Below are 24,784 nucleotides of genomic sequence, written 5' to 3'. Positions count from 1 at the left end.
TTTTAATGATGCTTCACTGACTGCCATCACATACTCCTATCTTCCAGCCAGCCTGTCACCACCTATACCAGTTTTTTCCCATAATATTTTGCTTTTTAAAATAAGTGCTTTTTTCTTTTTTTTTACTTCTGTAGGATCTCCAAATAACTTATCTGTTTACATGGGTAAATAACAAGAGTAATTGTCAAATGTAAATTCAACCCACCATAATTCTATTTACTGTATGTTCATCTAGAGAAAGGCAAAATTCCCTGTGAGATGGCTTACAAAGGTATACTGTTTGAGCCCAAAAAAGGCAATTAGATAAATGAGTTGAATTAATTCTCTCTGTAGTGTACCTTGATAGCTATATTTAAAAATGCTACAAAAGAAAGGCATCTGGTCCACGTATATATGCAGTTAATTAATTCATTAAATTCACAGCCTAACCACTGTGAATTTTATAAACTCTACTTTAATAGTGGTTCTCTACTAACTACTCCTACAGCAGAGAACTCCTCCTAGAACTCATGCTGGAACTGCATACTGTACTTATCTACACTCCTGGATGTTGTGGGAGACTTCAGATATTTTGAGCAGTCCTAAAGTGGGTAAAGTGGGCAGGATGGAGATGTAATACCGCAAATCACAAAATGTTATCCATGTCCCTGCCATATGGACATGCAATCTGCAGAATTTTGCCGGGATGGGGGACAAATGATGTGAAGAACCCAACACGTTAAGTGGTCATCTGCATTTACTCTCTGGGCTTCTAAATGAAACCATCATCTGAAATCCTAAACCCCGTAACCAGTTGCAGCCTTAGCTTAGACTAGAGTGAATTCTGTCCCACTATTCCCCCCTACATGGCTACAGCCAGACTCCTGAACTGCAGCAATGTGCAGACTTCATCTGAGCAGCCTTCCACAGCTAGCTACTCAATAGAGTACCCAATATCCACTGCATCTGGAGCTTATGGAGCTCACACCAGAGACTATATAAAACTATTGGGCATCAAGGGCCAGTTGTGAGGTACTTGTTTTGAGGAGGAAGAGTGTTGCTGCTGTTGTACCACAGAAGGAGAATCAGTGACTGAGGGGAGCAGATACAATAGCAAGTTGCCTGCATGCCTGGGTTATAGTGTTCACCAGACACCAATTGGAAGGTCATATGTGGCTATAATTGGATGGGAGTGCTGCTCCTATAATCTTAAATGCTGATGTGACTACTTTTCTTTTGAATGCTGCATTATTATTGCATAATCTCATGGAAATCGTCCTGATAGACAGGGGTTTAATGGATTTTATCATATACACAAATATCTACCTACTCATTTCCTATCTTTCCTATTTATATAAACTTCCTATAACCTTCCAAACTCATGGCTTTCATGCAGCCAAGCCATACCCACAGTAACGGTATAAATAGTAGACAGTGACTAAGTAGGTCGAAAGTAACTACTGTACTGTAGGTCGAAACTTTGAAATGGTTGAAATACTCATGGTCGACATTGACAAAAGGTCGACACAAGCTTATGATCGACATAGACATGGTTGACATGAACAATGTTGACATGAGTTCTTCACATGGTTTTGTTGCCTATGTATTGTCAACATATGTCGACATGGACACCGTATGTGTGCTGCGGCCCCTCTCATGGCTCACTGCACTCACCATGCTTCGGGCACGGTGCCTCGATGTGCTTGGTACAATATTATAGTCCCACTCTGCGCCCACTTGCATAGTAAAGTATGACCTTTTAAAATAAAAAAAATGAAAAATTCATGTTGACTTTTTTTCAGGTCGACCATTTCTATATCATCCATAAGCTTGTGTCAACCTTTTGTCAATGTTGACCTTGGGTACAGTATGTTGACCATTTCAAGATGTCAATCTAGTCACTGTCGGCCATTAGCGGTCGACATAGTGACTTGATGTACAATAGGAAGTAGACTTGCCATCCTATATCTCCACCTATGTACCTCCTCAATGAGCAGTAAATCACTTTCCATGCTGTCAGTGGATCCCTTTGTTGCCAGATGTTCATTTAAATGAATCTGGTAAATGACTCACAACTTCCTCAGTATTACTCACCCGGAGACAGTTCTCTCCATAAATGCATGAATGTACAAGATAATGATTTGCATAGCCTCTATGGCACAGGTCTTCAACCTGTGGCCCTCCAGATGTTGTAGAACTACATGTCCGAGCATGCCCCCCAGCTCTTATAGGAAAAAATGTGGCAATGCATGTTGGAACATGTAGTTTCACAACATCTGGAGGGCCACAGGTTGAAGACCCATGCTCTATGGTGATACTTTTTTTTGTGTAAAATTAAAACACTTATTAGTTAACTAGAGTTGATTATTTAAAAAAAGTTTTGGTTATATATAGTTGTTAAAACCAATCACAAACATTTATAGCACAGCTTTATATTAAATGAAATACTTGATATGACATATTAGTCTTTATTTAACCATTGTCAAGGAATCCGCTATTTTAGTCTATACAATTTGCATATCAAGTATTCATAATAATTACACTAGCATGGCATTAATCTAAAGCATAAATCCACTACTTCCAAGGGGAGAAGTTGCAGACGAACCTCGTTGAGCTGCCCGGAAAGGTCCCGGGCTGCAGGATCGCATGCGATTTATAGCATGGGGTCCTTTTGCATGTGATATATTGCAAGTGATCCCATTCCCCGCTGCGGGATCTGATGGATCCTTGGGGCAGCAGTGACAATCTCCTGCTCCAATCCGATGCGCACAGGACCGCGTATCAGATCGGAGGTTAAACACATGCCATTTGGTCCCCTTTCATCTGATCCCAATGGCACTAGTGGCCCTAAGGATGTTATTTACTCTATGGTTCTAAGTCTGTATGAGACACATCTGTTAGGCTGTTTCACATAAATGAGCAGGGCATAAAGTGGTCTATGCCACCTAATTACTCTCGCCCCGTTAGGCAGAGACTGGGCCAGTGGTAGGGTTTTTGGCATCCTCCTGCAGACTATAATGTTTTTTCTGTGAGAAATACTGTGCAGGGCCAATGTTTAGGTTAAAATGTTCCACTTCACCTTTAGAGGTGGTGGAACTGAGTTCCATCCCGATCCCCCTCACTTTAACCTCTGTAAATGGGTATATTAACAAAGCAGTAGTTTTTCAAACTGCTACATCTCAAAACTGCTACATCTCATGTTTGAGTTCAACATTTAAAGTGGCACTAATACTAAGTGGGAAATAGGCTGGGGTGCACTTACTATTAATGTTGCTTTCAATTTTAAGTCCAAATCAGCAGGAAAGTGAGATCGGTACTTATGTAGTATCTGGGCTGCCGATTTTGTGATTGTATGCCTTACCTTAAGGCATACAATCAGATGCGATGCGATTCGATGCGATTTTGCATAGGATTCAATGTTAAGAAGGTTCTGTTCATTTCCCCACTATCCAAGTGGGCATAGAGTTGATTTTATATAGCGTGGCGAGCGCAGCGAGCCACCGAGCCCGAAGCGTGGTGAGCGAAGCGAGCCCCGCGAGGGGACGCATATTTCTTAAAAAGTATTCTGTGTCCCCTCGCGGGGCTCGCTACGCTCGCCACGCTTCGGGCTCGGTGGCTCGCTACGCTCGCCACAGGTTTATATCCAACTCCATGCCCACTTGGATAGTGGGGAAAGGAAAAGGACCCCTTTTTCCCATTGAATTCTATGTTAAAATGGACTCAGACCATTTTAACATTGAATCCTATGGAAAAATCTTGACCATCGCATCGCATACGATTTGGTCGCATGCGATGCGATACAATGCGATGCGATACGATACGATTTCTAAATCGGCAGCCCAGATACTACATAAGTACCGTGAGATCTTTAGCTTGGTAAAACAGTTTATAGTAGAAGACTCTTATAACCAACATATACCTGTATTTATTTTTCCTATGTATCAAGTTAGTTATACAACATAACTAGACTGGCATGTATCTTTGTCACACATACATAATTGACATTACTTACAGGCATTTGTTCTACATTAGTGTAGTATAGTAAAGATTTACTATTTGCTGTGTGACTAGATTCTTTGGGGTCTTCATATCTGGAAACTGTCCTTGTACCAAGTTTTACCATCCCACTGTGAGGCCTAATGGCCCCCACACACAGCACAATTTTCAGGCACTTTCTGAGCGATTTTACTAAATCGCTCAGAAAATGCCTGAAAATGCATGTAAATCGCTGTGTATATAGCCCACACAGCGATTTACATGCGCGCCCCCGCCGTTCTGAATCTGCACAAGATTCAGAATGGCCCGGTCAGTCAATTCATAACAGTCGCTCAGAAGCTCCTGCTCATCTCCCGCATGTGTGGCGCGGGGATGAGCAGGGCCATCTGAGCGACTGTCATGCCGGTGACTGTGACTGTCAAGCCCCGCTGCCACCGACCTGGAAGCCCCGCCGCCGCCGCCGCCTGGAAGCCCCGCCGCCGCCGCCGCCGCCTGGAAGCCCCGCCGCCGCCGCCGCCTGGAAGCCCCGCTGCCGCCGCCTGGAAGCCCCGCCGCCTGGAAGCCTCGCCGCCGGAGCCCAGCAGAGACGCTTCCTGGACCTGCCGGGTGCCGCGCCCGCCCTCTGCAGTCAGATGGAAGCTGCAGTGAGAGGACGCGACGCTGGAAGACAACGGAGTTGGTAAGTATATTCTTTTTTTTTTTTTTTACACTGTGCCACCAACGGTTGAGGGGAGAGGGGGATGCCACACTATACCACCAACGATTAAACTTTTTATATGGGGGACTAAAACTATTAAACTGTGTATGCATATATATATATACTGTGTATATATATATATATATGTATATGTATATATATATGTATATGTGTATATATATATATATATATATGTATATATATATATGTATATATATATATATATATATATATATATATATATATATATATATACACTATGTATGTGTATGTATATATGTGTATATATATATATATATATATATACTGTGTGTGTGTGTGTATATATATATATATATATATATATATATATATATATATATACTGTGTGTGTATATATATATATATATATATATATATATATATATATATATATATATATAGCGCAGTCTGGGCAGGCACATCCAGAGTAGCCAGCTGCACAATGTCCAGTCGTGACAGATTTGAGATCTCCCGTGCTGAATCTCCCAATTTGAATCTCTGACACAAATCTCTCTGTATGTGGCTCATTGTCTGAAATGAGCCAATTAGTGAAATCTCTTGTGCTGAATCTCCCGTTATGTATCTCTGGCACACATCTCTGCGTATGTAGGGCCCTTAAGTCTCACCTTGCCCATTTAGATAGCATTGTCTTGATTCTGATCAGGGAGTTGGAGGTAAGTATGATTCACTGCTGTTCTACAATGATTTATTTACACTGGAGCATTCAAAGAAAATCAGATAACATTACTAAATGTAGATCTTCCTTTAATTTATCTAATGAGGTTTTAAGACTAAAACACTAATAGTTTATAATAATAAACTATTGATTATAACTAGTGAATAATGTATGGATCAGTTATTTCCCTAGACCATCTGGTTCCTTTTGGTTCAGAAACGTGGGATTAATTACAGTATAATTAAGGGGCAGATTTATTAAGCTTGGAGAAGAGATAAACTGGAGATAAAGCGGAGAAAAGGTAAAAGGAGATAACGCACCAGCCAATCAGCTCCCAACTGTCTTTTTCAAACACAGCTGATTGGCTGGTGCTTTATCTCCTTTTACCTTTTCTCCGCTTTATCTCCAGTTTATCTCTTCTCCAAGCTTAATAAATCTGCCCCATAGTCTACTGACCAAATATACTGGTAAAAAAAATGAGTAACTGTCAAGAAAATTTATGCTGCTGCACTTTTTGTCTAAAATAATATTATGGCAGGATAAAACAAACAGAAAGTATAAATTATAGTGATGGACGGCATTGGTCCAAATCTGATATAAATCTTTATGTCTATACCGCGCATCTTTGCAGTGAATACATAGCATTTAGGGCTTTGATGAGTAAAGCAAACTACGTTTAGACCTACTCTACCTAAATGCGTGGGAGATTTTGTTGGGTTCTCAAATGTTCTTGGGAGAGTGAAAAAGTGTCCACGTAATTCATGGTGAAATGTGTCGTTGTAGCCACATACCCCACTTTTTAATACAACCATACCTACATGTCAAAATTCACGGCACCATGCCCAACACCAACTGTACCACCTGGATGTACACACTACAAAATCTCCCTGAAGGCAATATGAATAAGTACTGTAATTAAGTATGCAGTAATGGCAAATAGAGGCAATTTATGAGCAACCCTTCTAAATGTATCTAAATATATTTTAAATCACACTTGCCTACTCTTAAAAATTAGTTTCAGGGAGATTATAGTTGTCAGTAGAATTTTGCACAGCGCCCCATTAAGGGGGCGTGTCATGCTCCACCCAAAGGGCGTGGTTAGTTCCATATATGGACGTATATGTGCTTAAATGCTTGTTGCGTGATATTTCGAGTGTATACTTTGGGAAATGTAGCAAGCATTGATAATAACAGTGCTGCCTACAATATTGGATTATTTTTTTGCAATTATTTGCTGTGATATTTAGTTTCTTCTCCCTCATCACAACATATGTGACAATAAGAGTGATGCTATGCAATAAATTCCAATACTATAAATTCCAAGTGCAAATCCTATCTGATTGTATATATCTCTCATTTATTTATTCCTACCAAAAAAGGTAATACTGTAGCTGCATAAAGTAGTTTGATCAGGGAGATTTCTAGACTATTCAAGGAGAGAGGGAGATTACTCTTATTTCAGGGAGTCTCCTGCTGAATGCAGGAGGATAGGCAACAATATTTTAAATTACAGATGTATCATAAAATTTACCCATGGACGGTGAATTTTGCGCATACCAAAACCAGGTGCAAGTTTTGAGTACAGTTGATGAGTCGCTTCTTTGCCCTGGATGCATCGGCTAGATTTAAAGTTTCATGTATTGTACATTAAGATGCATACAACTAAAATTATTGTAACTTGCCACTTTTTAGCTTGTACAGTATAGACATGGGGCATCTTTAAACTCTGAAAATCATTCTGAACATCTACTGTATATAATTTTTTGGTACTCTTTACCTAGAACGGCGCCCGCGATTGGCATCACGGGCAAAAAATCGCATGCACATAAAAAACGGGTGCGACGCGATGCCCGCGATTTTCCCATAGGGATCAATGTTAAAAGTCAGATTGGACGCAATTTTAGTGTTAAATGCCTCAATGCCTGCGATTTTTACATAGGAAACAATGTTAAATGGGCCACGATGGGCGCCGTTCTAGGTAAAGAGTACCAATTTTTTCCCCAAAATGAACGATCAGGCATGAGACAAAGGAAGCTATAATAAGATACAGAAAGTCTGACTTCCATAAACAACACTGCAACTGCATTTATTTTATTTATGATTCTGAAATGTTTCCATTACTGTCTCACTAACCTTAGGCAGTGCCACTGCCACAGTGTGTTTGTACGCTCAAGCTAAAGCTGAGCAAACACCAATAAATCTGCTAGAGTACTTGCAATACAATGTCTGCTATGCCCAGAATAAACATTCTTTATCTGGTGGCGCATACATAATTCTATGCGTTTTCTTCTTATTATATATTGGTACTGATCTAGAAAATCTGCATGGCATAAGCAAGCTGAAAATAAATCCTCCTGTACCCTAGACAAGAAAAATAAAAGTACTGCGGCATTAAGATATGTGTCTTGGGAGAGGATTAATTAGATTTTGATTTCCTTCTCCGATGTTTGCTTTACAGCTTTTGGTCTGTTGCTAAAGCTGGAATGTGTGCAAAATGTAATATGATGTATATCAGAGTTAAACTTGGTTAAACGGGACACAACTTCAAATAAAGTGAGAAGGAAAGATCATATTCAGCTACTTTTCATGCCAGCGCCTCAATACCATAATGTTTGCAAAGAATTATAATAATTATTTGACTTTGGATGTACGGGGCATTGTTATACTGTACTAATATTCTCAGCCACAGAGATGATGATGTCACCAATTTTTTCATGCTCTTATGATTCCATAGATAATGATCTTTGAGCCTGATTCTGGTTCACTTCAAAAGCAAATTCTCTCTCTAATGGACAAAACCATGTGCACTGCATGGAGGTATATGTAACATGTGCAGAGAGAGTTAGATTTGGGTAATTTATTTTGTTTCTGTGCAGAGTCAGTACTGGCGGCATTATTTTTACACTGCAATCAATATAGATATCAGTTTGAAGTAAAACCTGACCCAAATCTTACTCTTTCTGCATGTTGCATCTGTCTCCTGCAGTGCACATGGGCCCTTATTCAGATCTGATCGTAGAACAAATTTGTTCTCAAAATGGGCAAAACCATGTGCATTGCAGGTGGGGCAGATGTAACATGTGCAGAGAGAGTTAAATATGGGTGAGGTGTGTTGGAACTGAAATCTAAATTGCAGTGTAAAAATAATGCAGCCAGTATTTACCCTGCACAAAAATGAAATAACTCACCAAAAACTAACTCTCTCTGCACATGTTACATCTGCCCCACCTGCAGTGCACATGGTTTTGCCCATTTTGAGAACAAATTTGTACTGCGATCAGATCTGAATAAGAACCATGGTCCATTAGAGAGAGAATTTGCTTTTGCAAATGAACTAGAATCAGACCCTTTATGTAAGTGCAAAGCATTTTGGGACTGGTACACACTTGCCTACCCACCCAGGGTCCCATTTTTTTAGGTAGTCTCCTGCAGCTACAGAAGCAGGCATCTCTCCCACTTCCTGTCTGGTCCCCATCATTTAGTCCCCCCTTTTTCCGTGGCTCCCGTAATTGTTGGTATATAGATATCAGTTTGAAGTAAAGCCTGACCCAAATCTTACTCTTTCTGCATGTTGCATCTGCCTCCTGCAGTGCACATGGGCCCTTATTCAGATCTGATCGCAGAACAAATTTGTTCTCAAAATGGGCAAAACCATGTGCATTGCAGGTGGGGCAGATGTAACATGTGCAGAGAGAGTTAAATTTGGGTGAGGTGTGTTGGAACTGAAATCTAAATTGCAGTGTAAAAATAATGCAGCCAGTATTTACCCTGCACAGTATTTACCCTGCACCGTAATTGTTGGTGAGTAATGTGGAAAGCATGCAGGATGGTGGCAGAGCTGCCTACTTTCCCAAGGCTGTGGTGGACTACCCCAATAATTGGGAGCCTACAGCAGCTTCCAAGAGTTTAGGCAAGTATGAATTATCGTCTGGTTATCACCAGACAATGACAGAAAAAGTGCACAAGAAATAGATTTTCTACAGATGGAGGATTTTAAAGCAATAATGTATCTCCCCCATCAGTAATGCAGACGGTGGAATATTTCTAAAAAAATGGTAGACCTTGTTTGGCTACTATATTATTCCTACAGATAATAAAATGTTACATTTAGAAAAAATAAATAAGTAGATAAATATACTTATACATACTAGTAAGCCCGTTTGAAGCAAAAGCTTTGAAAGCTAGTCTGCTACCTTCTGTGTTTATGCATGCGTGAGAGAGAGAGATGTAGTTTCACTCCCTGCCAGAAGATGACAGTGTTTCGAAGACTCACGGATACTAGACATATATATATATATATATATATATATATATATATATATATATATATATATAGATCCACAATCTGCCGGCACTCGACTTAAAAGGGTAACAATAGAGGTGCATCCCCAAAGCAATAAATACAATCCAGGAAGAGGGCGGCACTCAAAAAATAAAGTCTCAACACAAAATTGCAAAAAAAACCATATGTATTATAGCGCCTAGCGCTTTCGGGGTGTCCCCCGTCCTCAGGGCAAAACACACAAGAGATGGTCGACAGTCATTAGGTCGACACCATTAGGAAAAGGTCAACATGGGTCTAGGTCGAAAGGTCTTTAGCTCGACAGGCCATTAGTTCGACAGGTCATTAGTTCGACATTGTCTAGGTCAGTGGTTCCCAACCTTTTTTCTCTCCCGTAACCCTTTTCATTGATAAGTACCCCCTCCTCTCATTTTGAAATATGGACAATACTTAGCGGTATGCGGATCCTTATGCATGTCCTTATATTAAGGAGGAGCGGAGGAGTAGTATACAGCAAAGAATCATGCCCTTCTGTGTCTAGACTTGTGGTTGTGTATTATCTCCAGGATTCCCGCTAACACCGGTAGGATTAATGCCGCTGCTTCCTCCACCTTTGTCAGTGCTGGGCAGATGACTGCTGATGTCTGAGGGCAGCATGGGAAGCTCCCAGTGGATTGCTGGTCAGGCATATGACACAACATGGTTTGTCTCCATGGCAATGGTTCTTCTTCAGCCATCAAAAGACCTTTTCATCGTCCGCCATTAACAATATTATTTTCAAGTACCCCCAACTGGTCTGCAGAGTACCCCAGGATGGGAACCACTGGTCTTGGTCGACAGTCAAAAGGTCGACATGGGGTTTTTCACTGTTTTTTGAGTGGACATGTGCCAACAGGCGGTATTTCATGCCCTACCATCCACTAGGGCGTGGCGGGAGAATAAAATAGTGTGCCGAGCACAGCGAGTCACCATGCCCGATGCATAGCAAACACAGCGAGCAATGCAAGGGAATGCGGTGCACTTTAAACTGTGTCCATGTCGACTGTGTTGACATTCAGGTAAAAAAAAAACAGTGAAAAACCCCATGTCGACCTTTTGACTGTCGACCTAAACATTATCAAACTAATGACCTGTCGAACTAACGACCTTTTGACCTAGAACCATGTCGACCTAGACCCATGTTGGCATTTTCCATGTCGACCTAATGGTGTCGACCTAATGACTGTCGACCATCATGCTGTAGACCAAATGATCCCAACCCGTGTGTGAAGGGCAGTAGAGAGCCTGGGTGGGAAGCTTCTCTGGATCATATGGCATAATCACAGGAGGCGTGGCCATGAATCCTTAGAATATAATACAGACAAAACAGTACTTCCTGGTCACACTGCAGTCCAGTCGCATGTGTTGGGTTGAGCAGAGTTGCTGCAGCTGCTGCTGTTAGATAATGGGGGCCCCACTGGACCCCTCCGTCAGACCTGGGTCCAGGTAATTAGAACCCCCTCGAGTTTTTGCCATGTCCACCCAGGTAAGTTGTCGGTGTAAATGGCGAAACACCCCCCCCCCCCCCAAATTATGCAAATTGTGGACTTTTGCAATAATGGGGCGGGGCTTAGTGATGAGACAGACGGGTCTGCCCCCTGATGTTTCCTGCAGTGTCTCCTCTCTGGGCTTATGCTGGACAGGAGACCATAAATGATGCAAGTACGTAACAAGTTATGTTTTAAAATATAATACCAAGGATTTGTAGTATTTTGCTGCTGGGTAAAAATAGGCACATGCCAAAATGTTACAAGCTACTGGAGTAGATGCTAGATGGAAGAAGCTAATTGATGGCAGCAACAATTCAAAATCCATGTAGATATGGCATGCGCCTCTTTTTTAGTGACCCCCAATTGATGAATTGCAATCCCACAAAAGGTCATGCACACCATTTTTGTTGAGACAGTTTAAAAATGTTAATGTACCTTGGTATGCCCTAGGTGGATAAACAGGCACAACTGCTAAACATTAGATATACAATGTTTTCCGGCTTATAAATTTTCCATGATTTCCATAGCACAGTACCCCATCTTATGCAATTCATATCTCACAGGCAAAGTTACATCTTACATGGATGGGAGCAGGGGCGTAGGGCGGTTGGCTTCAGTGGAGCATGAGCTTCAGGAACTAAAATCTGTTCAAAGTGCCATCTTGATTCTCCTTCCATCACAGTGCAGCAGCTGCCAACTTGTCTCCTCTCCCACCTTACCTGGCCAGTGCCCCTTGGTGGCAGTGGCCATGCCAGGTTGGCTTCAGGGCAGCCCAATTCAAATGCGATGCAAGCCACCAGCCAATCAAAGCTTGTGGACCAGCAGCCACAATTAGTGATTGGCTGCCAAACCGCAAGCTCCGATTGGCTCACGAGCTGGCACCATATTTAAAATGGCTTCAGATGGACTGATGGAGCTGGGGTCTGCTGGGGCCGGAGGCTGGATCAGCTGGGTGAGCAGGTGGGCTGTAGGTACTACTGGGGGAACAATGTTAAAGGCAAGAGTGGGGACATTACAGAAATGGCATGAGTGGAAATACTATGTGAGAGGCACGTGTGTAAAAGGCACTACTGGGGGCACTGTATGTAGACGGCACTACTGGGGACATTATGTTTAAGTGGTACTAAAATGCTATAGGGGAGGGCAAGGCGCCATGGCTCCATGCTGCACCTCTGGATGGGAGTAATGTTACTCTGTAGTATGATGTAATGATAAATATACTGTGATTAGTGTAGAGCATGGCAGCCACAAAGGCAGGAAGGAATTTATGGCATAGTCGATCTTAAATCAGGGAACAGTATCATATATTGTTTATCTTCACAATCTATCTACAGCAATCTATTTTACAATTAACTATTTTTCCTACGGCAGTTTCATCAACATAAAAATGTGCAGCTACTCAAGTTACATAAATGTTAGACACAATTAAGCAGACTGTAAATACATCCTACGGTGACACCAGTGTAACCAATAATTCATTATACTTTTTTGGCCTGATAGCCTAGGTATTTAAAAGATCACTACAAAATGATTTCATCTGTTTCTATGTCAGCACAGCCCTAACAGAGAAGGCAGGAGGGGATTGTATAGGGAAAGAAAAGGAAAAAAAAACATTAAATAAATAACATTCTTGAATTGTTTTAAACAGAGGCTGGCAGAACGCCACTATGCATCAGCCAATGAGTATACATCTGGACCCATTCCATGCTGCTATTTTTTTTTCAAAATTCCAAAACCCTTTAAAAAAAAAAAAAAAAAGACGAGACATACTGTCTTCACAATTTACTTTGTTCCTCTGAAAGCTTAGGCAGATAGGAAGAGATTCCTAAAAACACATCTGTAGAGAAATGCAGTTTATAGACTAGAATAACAAGCTGATGACTGTCTTGTGGCCCAGGGTCACAACTTCTATAATCAATTGGGCTGGAAAGTTCTTTTGTTAACAAAAGAAAAAGATGGGAAAAAAACAAACAAAAAAAAAACAACTAAATTACAGTCTTGATGCTCATTTTCTAATGAATACTTGCAGCTAATTTTCTGAAAACACCCGTTTTCGGGGATTATCCGTAAATATTAAGTATCCCCCGAATGTATGATGGAGGGACCACAGTAGGAATCTCGGTTCCCTGCTGTTATCCCCCCTGTCCCATTCGCAGACACATCCCCCATAGGTTTCTATGGGATGCGATACTGCCTTATGTATCAACATCAGGCAGCATTGCATCGGGTCCCGGGGCTACCGTCATTCTTAGATGGAAGTAGCCCATTGTTCCCATGGGCTACAGACCACACTGATTGGTTTCTATGGGCAACATCCTATCTTCAACAGAACTCCTATATTTGTAAATGTACCGCTTAGTCTCTCTGAAAGCAATAGGCAGCTGCAGGAGTGGGAAGAATACTAATAATGCTGTATCAATGTTAAAGTGCAATCTGAGCATCTCAGTGCATAACGCATTACTATATGTTGCCTAGTGGTTGCCCAGGTATAATCAGATATGTTGATGACATAATATAATGTATGCTATCTAGGCCATATAAGCATTTCACAGCGGTCTGCTACCAATCATGAAATGGCGATGTTGCCAAATATGACAGTGACCCTGGAAGGATCACACAGTGTTTATTTTTTTTACTTTTTTTACTTATTGTATCTGTATTGTATCCCATTTAGTCATACACTATCTCTTAAGTTTATAGTATATTCATAATAGTTATAGTATAAGTATACTGTATATAGAACATATAATGGAGAACATGTACTATATAATTCAGGTTATTATTGCACACTGCCAAATATTTAAGATATGTTATATTGTTTTCATGTATAACTGATGCTGCAATTGAGACATATTTGAAAGTTTATTATAAGACCAAAGGGCCTGATTCAGACCGGATTGCAGGGCTGAGATTTTTCAGGGCTGCCCTGCCACGGTCTCCCCCCGCCCCTGTGCATGGCTGCCAATCCATTTGCAGCTGTGTACACAGCGGGTAACCATTCATAATCACTCACCATTAAATGCTTTTCCCCCTGCTGTGATGGCCATGGGGAGAATGAGGCTGCTGATGACATCAGCGGCCCTCCCTACAAATGGCCTGGCAATGTCTACACTTTCACAAAAACCACCTGCATGCCTCTCCCATGCGCCCGGCGCCTGTCAATCAACTTCTAACTCAACTCACTCAACTTGTGCAGCCCTGCAAATGGCACATTATCTCCCTCTTTGTAAATGTCCCAATAATGTTTCAGCCTCAATATATCTAGTAATGTATCATTACACTGGAAATAAACGAAATAAAAAAAAAATCTGTTTTACGTTGACAACTTTAGTAACGTAGTATTTCCACAATCAGACTGTTTCTAAGACCTATTACCACAAATGCAATAATAACTTCCAAATAAACACCAAACTTGCATTTCTATTAATAGAACTGTGAGTCAAAATAATTTATTTAGATAATTAGCTTTGACATTCATCTTCATGAGTGTAATAAAACACATTGCCAATACAGAGAGCATGGCTGGGCTCCCTGGGCTGGCAAACACAAACAATTATAAGTAGCAGATGTGTACCTTCACTAGTAGCCACATTCTTCAGGGCTTTAGTCGGCGTGTGATCTGTGCTTGAACTCACGTCGGATGAGATGCTTGAGCTGCCTTTGCCTAAAATAAAAAACAAAGACAGAAATAAAATAAGAACCACAGGAATTAATGAACAGGCACAAAATGTGTCATACAGTAGGTGGAAATGACTGGATTTTACCACAAAACCTAAAAAGAACCAAATCTGAACTAAATTCTTCTAAAATCTTTCACTTTCTAATTCTCACACCCTATTACATTTGGCCTCCAGTTTTAAGTCTAAATCCTATTCTGTTCTAAGGAAGTAAAGGTGCCCATACACTGCTGCGATGTCTCGCAGCAGTGTACGGACACCCAATACCCTGCAAGCCGCCAGCACATACATATTTTACCTGCTGTAAGCATATGAGGACCCTACACAGTACTTGGGGATGAGCGATCTGATAATCATTTGTGCTTGTCTATGAGATGTACAATTTATCAACATGGTAAATTGTACTATGCAACTCACCGGCTCAAGGAAAACGCTGCAATTTTGGTGGCTATGAGGTGCCAGAGAAACGGTCAGAACTTCGGCCACTAACATCCCTGCTTAAAGTGAATTCCCTCCTCAGCTAGGTATTTCTCATACATTCATTAAGTTCCCCTTATGCCCTGGTCAAAGAGTGACAATACTGTCTACAATGTAATAATATATAACCTAGTCACTAAAAAATGTTGGTACTTGTTTCCTAGCATGGCGCCCATCGCATGGCATTGCGTACCGTTATGAATGATGTGCGATGCGATCTCCTATTAAATGCACAGGAGTGCTTGTACAATGAAATATCGCATAGGATCGCATGCCAGCAAATGGAATGCGATGCGATATTTCATTGTACAAGCACCCATGCCATAACATGTGATGGGTGCTTACAATGAGATGTAACCCCCAGTATCCACGCCATCCCGAAGCGTGGCGAGCGGCAGCAGTACGCGACCTTTTCATACCCCCACTATCCACGTCGGTGTGGAGTTGATTTTAGATAGTGTGGCGAGCGCATCGAGCCACCGAGCCCGAAGCATGTCGAGCGCAGCGAGCCCCTCGAGGGGATGCGGAATACATGTAAAGTAATCCGTGTCCCCTCGCCACGCTTTGGGCTCGTATTACGCGTCCGCTCGCCACGCTTCGGGGTCGGTGGCTCACTGCGCTCGCCACACTATATAAAATCAACTCCCCGCCGACATGGATAGTGGGGGTATGAAAAGGTCGGAGGACGCGTACCGACGCCCCTCGCGGGGCTCGCTATGCTCGCTATGCTCGCCACGTTTCGGGTGGCGTTGACACTGGGGGTGACACTATGGAATCACATTGCAAGCATCTGTGTGGTTGTACAATTAAAAATCGCATCGCATGCCGCAATATTGCGTGCAATGCGATGAGTTGTTGTACGATGTAATCATGGGAACCGTGCTAGGAAACAAGTACCAAAATGTTAAAGTTAAGCAGCACACAGTGCTAGAGCCTGTCCTGCATTCCCTGGTTGAATGGGCCATTTAGTGAGCTAATGATGCAATAAAAATGGTCATATGTGTAACATAAATCTAGGTGAACACTCTTGTGTTGAGTAAAAATTGCTTAAATTCTTCTGAACAGACCGCACAGACATACAGTAACACAACTTTCAACCCAAGAAAAGTCCCATCTCCAGTGGAAATGGCTGTTTTCATCAGACATACTGTAGGGCTTCTCCTTATCGATCAAAGGTTTAGCCCCAACTGTAGAAAATGTGATGCGTTTTTACAGGGACAGCAGATGTGCAGATGCATGTGATCCAGTACATATTAAGGATAAGGGGGTTCAGATCTGCAGATCTTTGTCTGTCTGTGGGTTGTTGGGTCAGGTGGGTCCTTTGCTGTGTCTGCTTTCTTACTCCAGAGTGCTCTGTCTGCCATATAATTGTGTGCTGCCTGTCTGCCGTATGACTGGGTTTTGCCAGTCAGCCCTATAATTAGGTGCTACCACTGTCTGCCCTATAACTGGGTGCTCCCACTGTCTGCCCTATTACTGAGTGCTGCCACAGTCTGTCATATAATTGGGTGCTGCCGCTGTCAGCCCCATAAATGGATGCTGTCACTTTCTGCCCTATAATTGGGTGCTGCCAGTGTCTGCTCTATAATTGGATGCTGTCACTGTCTGCTCTATAACTGGGTGCTGCCATTGTCTGCCTTAAACCTGGGTGTTGCCACTGTCTGCCCTATAATTAGATGCTGTCACTGTCTGCCTTAAACCCGGGTTCTGCTACTGTCTGCCCTATAATTAGGTAATGCCACTGTCTGCCTTATAACTTAGTGCTGCCACTGTCTGCCAAATAATTTTTATGCTGCCACTGTCTGCCCTATAATTGGGTGCTGCAACTGTCTGTCATATAATTGGGAGCTGCCACTGACTGCTACATAATTGGGAGCTGCCACTGACTGCTATATCATTTTGGGTACTCTTTACTTAGAAGGGCGCCCATCTCGGGCATTGAATGCACTAAAAAATCAGGTGCGATGCGACAGACGAGATGCCCGAGATTTCCCATAGGGAACATTGTTAAATGTCTCAATTGACCCGATTTTCCTGTTTAATGCCTCAATTGACCCAATTTTTCCATAGGAAACAATGTTAAATGGGCCACAGAGGCCAAATAGGCACCCTGAAGTGAATAATGGCCACCCGAATTGTTAACGCCACCCCACGATCAACGTCAACCCGAAGCGTGGCAAGCGCTGCGAGCCCGCGAGGGGCGGCGGTACGCGTCCTACGACCTTTTCATACCCCCACTATCCACGTCGGCGTGGAGTTGAGAATAGAAAGTGTGGCGAGCGCAGCGAGCCACTGAGCCCGAAGCGTGGCGAGCGCAGCGCGCCCCGCGAGGGGACGCGGATACCTTCACAGGTATCCGCGTCCCCTCGCAGGCTTCACAGCTGTCCGCGTGCGCTCGCCACGCTTCGGGCACGGTGGCTCGCTGCGCTCGCCACACTTTCTATTCTCAACTCCACGCCGACGTGGATAGTGGGGGTATGAAAAGGTCGTAGGACGCGTACCGCCGCCCCTCGCGGGCTCGCTGCGCTCGCCACGCATCGGGTTGACGTTGATCGTGGGGTGGCGTTAACAATTCGGGTGGCCATTATACACTTCAGGGTGCCTATTTGGCCTCTGTGGCCCATTTAACATTGTTTCCTATGGAAAAATCGGGTCAATTGAGGCATTGAACAGGAAAATTGGGTCAATTGAGACATTTAACATTGTTCCCTATGGGAAATCTCGGGCATCTCGTCGGTTGATCGCACCCGATTTTTTAGTGCATTCAATGCCCGAGATGCCCGAGATTTTTTACTAACGATGCCCACGATCAAAATCGTGGGCGCCCTTCTAAGTAAAGAGTACCTCATTTTGTGCTGTCATTGTCTTCTCTGTAATTGGGTGCTATCAGTGCCTGCTCTATAATTGGGTTCTGTCACTGTCTACCCTATTATTGGGTCCTGTCACTGTCTGCACTATAATTGGATGCTACCACTATCTGCCCTATAATTGGGTGCTGCCCAGAGATCTACGCAGATATCACAAATCCCCAAGGAGAGTACAGTGTTGGCAGTTGCAATGTCTAGACCTGATCTTCCCAAGACTGGAGGGGATGAAAAGGCTCCTTCCACCATTTCCACGCACTCTGCAAGTGCTTGGAGGAGCACCACCAGTCCAGATATTGACATTGAGGATGTCACTATAGAAGTACACTAGGGTTAGGAGGATATTGGTGTGGCTGGCACTGAGGAGGAAGTTGATTAGTGATGGTGATGTGGTTTGTAAGGCACAGGTGAAGACAGTTGTTGGCCATGGGATGAAAAAGTTTATTGTCATGCCTGGACAGAATACAATAAAATCCACCTCTTTGGTCTGGAATTATTTATACCCAAACCAGGACAGCTGTCTTGGCACATGAAGTCTGTGTAAAAGTGTAATAAGTAGGGATAAGGATGCAAACCACCTAGGAACATCCTCCCTTATACATCACCTGCAGCATATTAATTCACATATTTGCGCATTTGCAGACCCCATGTGTGAACGCCGTTGGTAAATATCAACACTGTGCCAAGGCACAGGTAGGGGAGGGAGGGGAGTAGGCAGGGGTCGGCTGGAGGGGAAGGCCCAGTGTTTTATGGACATCCCCAGGAGAACGCAGGCATGAGGTTCCCTGCTTGGGGAGGGCAGCTTCGCTGCTTGGGGTGGGCGGCTGATGTCACATGATGTCAGTTTATGACTCTCCCCTTTGGCCACATGCGAGGGGATGTATTTGCATACTGTAATCCCCTCACATGGTACCAAGGTAATTCGGCACGGGGGATTCGGCCGAGCGGCGTTAAGCAGCGAACGACCGTTGGTTAGCGAACTGTACTGATTCAGGTCCTTAGTATGTATGGGACTCTGGTACTGAGAGGGGAAAAGGATGCCCGAGAACCCCGAGAGTCCTGCAAGATCTGTACTAAGACATTTCTATTAGGCTGGAATGGAAATGCTTGCAGATGCCACAATCAGCTGAGACATCTTATTGTTGTAACAAATGTCAGGATAATTAGAAAATTATTGTAATGTTCCTTAGTTGCAAAACTAGTGGTATAATACTTTGTAATATCTTGTTCTGCAATGTGAATTATTTCTAGTAGTTAGCCATTTAGGGCAACATACAAATGTGAAATATACTGTTGTGCCCTATTCCAGACCTCAGTGAACCCTTACAGTGTATGTATTCCACGGCTCCTCACAGGGAATCACAAGGGAAATAACCAGCTCCATGTGTGGAACTTTACAAATGTATGTAATATGAATGTATCTGTTCTTCAGCACCGAGCATGGAAAACTTGTTCTGCTGTAGTTCCTGATTGCTGCAGTTAGAAAACATCAGGCTACTTATACAATAACCAAGCCTAGCAGAACACATAATCCATATTTAATCCTTTGACAAAAAAAACGTTCTGTGGGGGTTATTCAGGTTGATTCGCAAGGCTGTGAATTCGCAGCCTTGCGAGTCCACCAAACCCCGCCCGGCGAACGCACGCCCCCCCGCCGCCCCAGCAAAGTGCGGCTTCGCCCGCACAGCAGCGAATGGATGTTTTGCATAAACTTCCATTCGCTTTGCTGGGGTGTCCGCCCACATCATTCGATGGTCGGTGACCATCGAATGATGTTTAGCGTGCACGCTGACATAAGTGACTTTTGAGTTACTTAGTTTAGCGTGCATGCTGGCGTGATATGGGCGGGCAGCTGACATCCGGTGATGTCAGCTACCCGGCCCACACACCCGCGTCACTGCCTCATTACCAAGAGAACGCCCAGCGTTCTCATGGAAACGCCCATGGAACGCTGGGCGTTCCCATATGGTAATGGGGCAGCCCGGCGCTCCCCGCCCATCTCCGCCCCCCCCTCGCTGCCATGGGTGCAGGCACCCGGCGACCCAAAAGGGTCCATGCGCCTGCACATGCGCAGAAACACGCCTGCGCATGCGCAGAGGCACAACATCGGTACTGCGTGCGAATGCGTGCAGTACCAATGAAATCTGAATAAGGCCCTAAATTTCCCCACAAGATTTCAGTGTAATTTAGAGTAGGCTGTAATGCTGTAAAACAAATTTACACATATAATTAAACTACACATGTGTTGGTCAGAGATCTCCAAAGTGGAATGGGAGTGTGCCCATGCACTGGTGGGCATTATATGCCATGGTGAAACCTGTCTCCATGGGTGGCTTGCAGCAATATAACCTTCCCAACATCCTATGCCAGGAGTTCCCAAACTTTTTAGAATTAGGTCACTCAATAATATCAGAATTTTATCCACGGCACCCCTAGGCCAAAAGTTTATTATGGAGAAATTGAATAAATTGTATATTTAATTAAATAACTTGTGTTTATACAACATCTTTAGGTTTATTTATGTAGTGAGGGACAGGAATTGCTTCTGTTTGAACATATGTTATGATTGGCAGCCACAACCACTGGTTTTACTTATTACTTTGACAATAGCTCATATGAATTGGTCCTGGTCCACCAACCTGAGGCACCCCTGTGAGGGTCCTGAGGCACCCCAGGGTACCACAGCACACAGTTTGGGAACCACTGTCATATACACCATACCTCCCAACTGTCACGATTCCGTCGGGACAGTCCCGATTTTCGGGTCCTGTCCCGACGTCCCACCCGCGGCAGGCATTGTCCCGCTGCGGGGGGTGGCAGTTGGGAGACCCCCCAATCTAGTAGAATAGACGCTGTGCGCATGCGCACAGCGTCTATTCTCGTATGAAAATGAGGTTGCGGCTAATTAGCATAATCCGCGCCCTCATTTGCATACGCCCGCCCCCTTTTCGGTGCCGCGCGAGTGTCCCTATTTCCTCCGGACGGAAGTTGGGAGGTATGTATACACTGTTTTACAAATGGCAATAGCAGACAGTGCTCCAAAAGAAATACAGTAAACATTATAATTAGTTTGATAATGATGATAACAACTGTCTTAAAATAATGGACCAGAATAATGGTGCCAACCAACTCAGTGACACAAGCTGATCAATGACACAAGCTCCAGTAGTAATTATACAAGTGGCAGCATACAAAAATAAGTAATAGCTGGCAGGTCTGCTAGGACTTGTAGTTTCACGAATACACATAATGTTTGCAATACCCATTACCTTGGCGCCTACTACTCTGTTGTGTGAGGCACAGTTCCAGTACTGTTCGGCATGTTGCTGGTAACTGCTTTAAAATAGGAAACTTTATATGACGGTGCAAGTTTTAATATAACACTCATGAATTACACAGGTTAGCTATGATTAAAATGAGGGGAAATGAAGGCTTGAAGTCAGCCAGCCACAGAGCCTGTGTACTTCATGAGTGCCCTTGTTTGAAGGGATAGTATACATGTCCTTTGAAGACACAAATCTGTAGTTTTAAGAGAAGAAGAGGCCCTTGTGCAGCTTCCTCCATTTAGGCCCCTCCTTTCTGCCTGCAGTCACACAGCATGCTTGAGTATTGGAGGGTTCAGAATCTAATGTGCTTGCACAGATCTCCAGAAAAATGGCATGTGGCCATTTTTGGGGCGGTGATTTCTACAGTGCTGCTGCTGTCATTGCAAGACTTTTGAGTTGTAAGTATTTAATGCACCCATTATAAATACATGACTGTGTTCTTTACACTAACTAAGCTGCATCTCCTCAGTGCATGCTATATACGCATACATGCCCCAAATTTAAGTTATAAGCACTTGCACACCGTAACTCTCCTCGGCTCATATAGGGCCACAAATACAAATTACATGGAATTTTATATTCTGATTTGTGTTGGTGCACATATATAGTTGTATGTACAGATGGGTCAGGTCCCATCTTGGCAGGGGATGGCGCTGGCGTCGCCAGCCGCCATCCCCCGCCAGCGCCATGGCGATGGTGAGAAGGGGACACGCGCGCACGAGAGGCGCGCGCGTCCCCTTCCGACGGCGCTTCCATCCGTTCCCCGGGTCCCCGCCGGCTTGCCGGCGCTAACCCGGGGTCCCCGCCGCCTGCCCGCACCCCCCCCTAACCCCCCATAACCCTGTCCGTCTCCCTGAGGCGGAGACGGACAGGGTTTCCGTCGCGCTAGCGACGGAGACTGAGACGCGCGTGCGCGTGAGACGCACGCGCGTCTCAGTCTCCTCGCTGGCGTGGCTGCTGGCGGGTCGCCAGCGCGTACGTTCTGGCGACCCGCCAGCAAGGATGAGAATAATAACATACTTTACTTTAAAAAAAAATTATGTCTGACCATCTGTCAACTGTCATAAAAGTTAGCAGTTCTCTAGAGTCACCTTTGCAAGTTACCAACCGCTGATATCGAGGAGAAGCAGCTGGTAGCTGCCAGCTGCTACACCTTCATGTATCTAATGGGCTGAGTGGTGCAGCGCTTGATGTGACCTCCAGGGGAGAAGTATTTTTCAGGGGGTGTGGCCTAATCATGGGAGGCATGGTCATGCACCCTTAGAATAAATACAATAAAAATAGTACTTTAATCACCAACCTGGTCATACTGCATCCCAGCACACAGCAGCATGTGCTGGGTTGATAAGAGTTGCTGCTGCCAAGTAACAAGGGCCCCACTGGGCCCCTCCATCCGACCTGGGCCCGGGTAATTAGTACCCCCCTCTCTCAGCACCACTGGTAACAGCCTAGCAGCATACATGCAAAAATAGAAGGTACCACTCCACAGTAGGTAAGTAGTAGGTGCATGGCAGTGTTGGAATAAGTTGGTGGCCACTGATGTCAGTGCCCACCAACCACACAACAGCAGCCATAATTAAAAAAATGTGTCCATTTATTTACAGACTGATAAGAAAATGCATCCTTTATTTGTAAAATGATATAAAGAAATGGAGCCATTTGTTGACTGTCATATAATATGCATAAATGGTGAAATATTTCCTGACTTGAACGAATCCGTAATCAGAGGAATGCTCATTGGAGACTTCCCGGTCTGCATATGTAATTATGAATTCTTTGTGGTTTGTCTGCTATGTCTCCTTGTGATATTGCAGAGATACATTGTTTTAATCATTCTTTCAAAGATCACCATGGAATATGATTAACTGAATAATACATGAATTATTTTAAAATACTTAAAAATCCATGGAAACAACCATTCATACAGCACAAGTTTACAGTGCACCTGCCACTGTGGATTGTCACATAAGTTATGTTTGGTAAGCTAATTACTCCTCCCTAATACTACTAATATTAGCTACAAGAAAGGGAGTAGACAGATTAAACAGATGTTCTAGTAAACTAGATGCTAAAATAGAAGATGCGGAAAAACGACTGAGACCATATTTACCAAAATGGCAGCAAATAATGTAAAACCAAACTATAAGATATTGTAGACAAATGTAGACAAGTGTTTGGGTAATTAGATTATTAAAAGTTTTATTATTATTAAACCCATATAATGTAGTTCAAATGGACATTGGTGCATGGGCCCACATATTTGGCTAAATGTGTGCTAAGAACTTCACGATATGCGGTCGTTAGGTCGACAGTGTCTAGGTCAAGAATTAGGTCAGCCACTAATGGAGTCAAAAGGTCGACATAAACAATAGTGTGTCAGTGAAAAGGTCGACATGAGTTTTTCATGATTTTTCCCCCCAAACTGACTTCTTCATACTTTACCATCCCAGTGGGCATAGAGTATAATAGTTTTACTATTACACTGTCCATGTTGACCTACGTAGACATAGACACAAAAAACCCCTGAAAACTCATGTTGACCTTTATTCATGTAGACTTTTCACTGTTGACCTTGTCGACCTTAAGCATGTCAACATTTTCAGGTGTCGAACTATGGCCTGTTGACCATTAGTGGTTGACCTAAAGAGTGTTGACCTAAATCTTGTCGACCCTATGAATTTTACCTAAACATCACTAATATACTTTGTTAATTGTAAGAGGTTTTTTGGTACTTCTGTAGTTTCACGGCGCCGCCGCGCGCACACTCTGGCTCAGAAACTTGGCAGACTGCCAGAGGCTCTGATTAACCGTGCGCGTGCCGCTCTAGCTCAGACAGAGTGTGCTCGCGCCGCTCTAGCTGTACTGACAGCTACGTAAACAGCGTGGCGGCCGGGCAGCAGCAGCAGCGCGCTGCCCAGGCGCTGGCAGGTCACTGTGGTACTTGTAGTTCCACAGTGAAATAGGCAGCGCCTGGGCAGCGCTGACAACAGCGGTGGCAAGTGGACACACCCCGGGCACAACGCTGACGTGCCGGGGCTTGTAAAGTACTCACCCCGGCACAGCGCAGTATCCCCCATGTACACGCTAAATCCAATGGCTTGCAGCCTAGATCTAGGCGCTAATGCCCCTGGATTCACACTCCCTGCGAGCCGCTAAGAAGGAGGGGGGCGCCTGGATTTAGGCGCAAAACCCTCTGAATCCAGGCGCCTTGCGAGCCGCTAAGAAGGAGGGGGGCGCCTGGATTTAGGCGCAAAACCCTC

At 43.8% G+C, this 24,784-nt stretch overlaps 1 protein-coding gene across 2 annotated transcripts in view; it reads right to left on the bottom strand.

Moving 5' to 3' along the window:
- FBXL7 (F-box and leucine rich repeat protein 7) overlaps positions 1-24,784 on the bottom strand; it is a 258,398-nt gene that overhangs the window by 148,882 nt on the left and 84,732 nt on the right. For both annotated transcript variants that reach the window (XM_083188101.1, XM_083188102.1), the window contains exon 2: positions 14,755-14,844. In XM_083188101.1, coding sequence (XP_083044227.1) covers positions 14,755-14,844 — 90 coding nt within the window. The remainder of the gene's footprint in view (positions 1-14,754; positions 14,845-24,784) is intronic.

This window comes from Crinia signifera, chromosome 5, assembly GCF_055691185.1.
Source record: "Crinia signifera chromosome 5, ASM5569118v1, whole genome shotgun sequence".
Taxonomy (NCBI): Eukaryota; Metazoa; Chordata; class Amphibia; order Anura; family Myobatrachidae; genus Crinia; species Crinia signifera.
The sequence above is the reverse complement of the archived record's forward strand: the minus strand, read 5'-3'. Positions and strand labels throughout refer to the sequence as shown.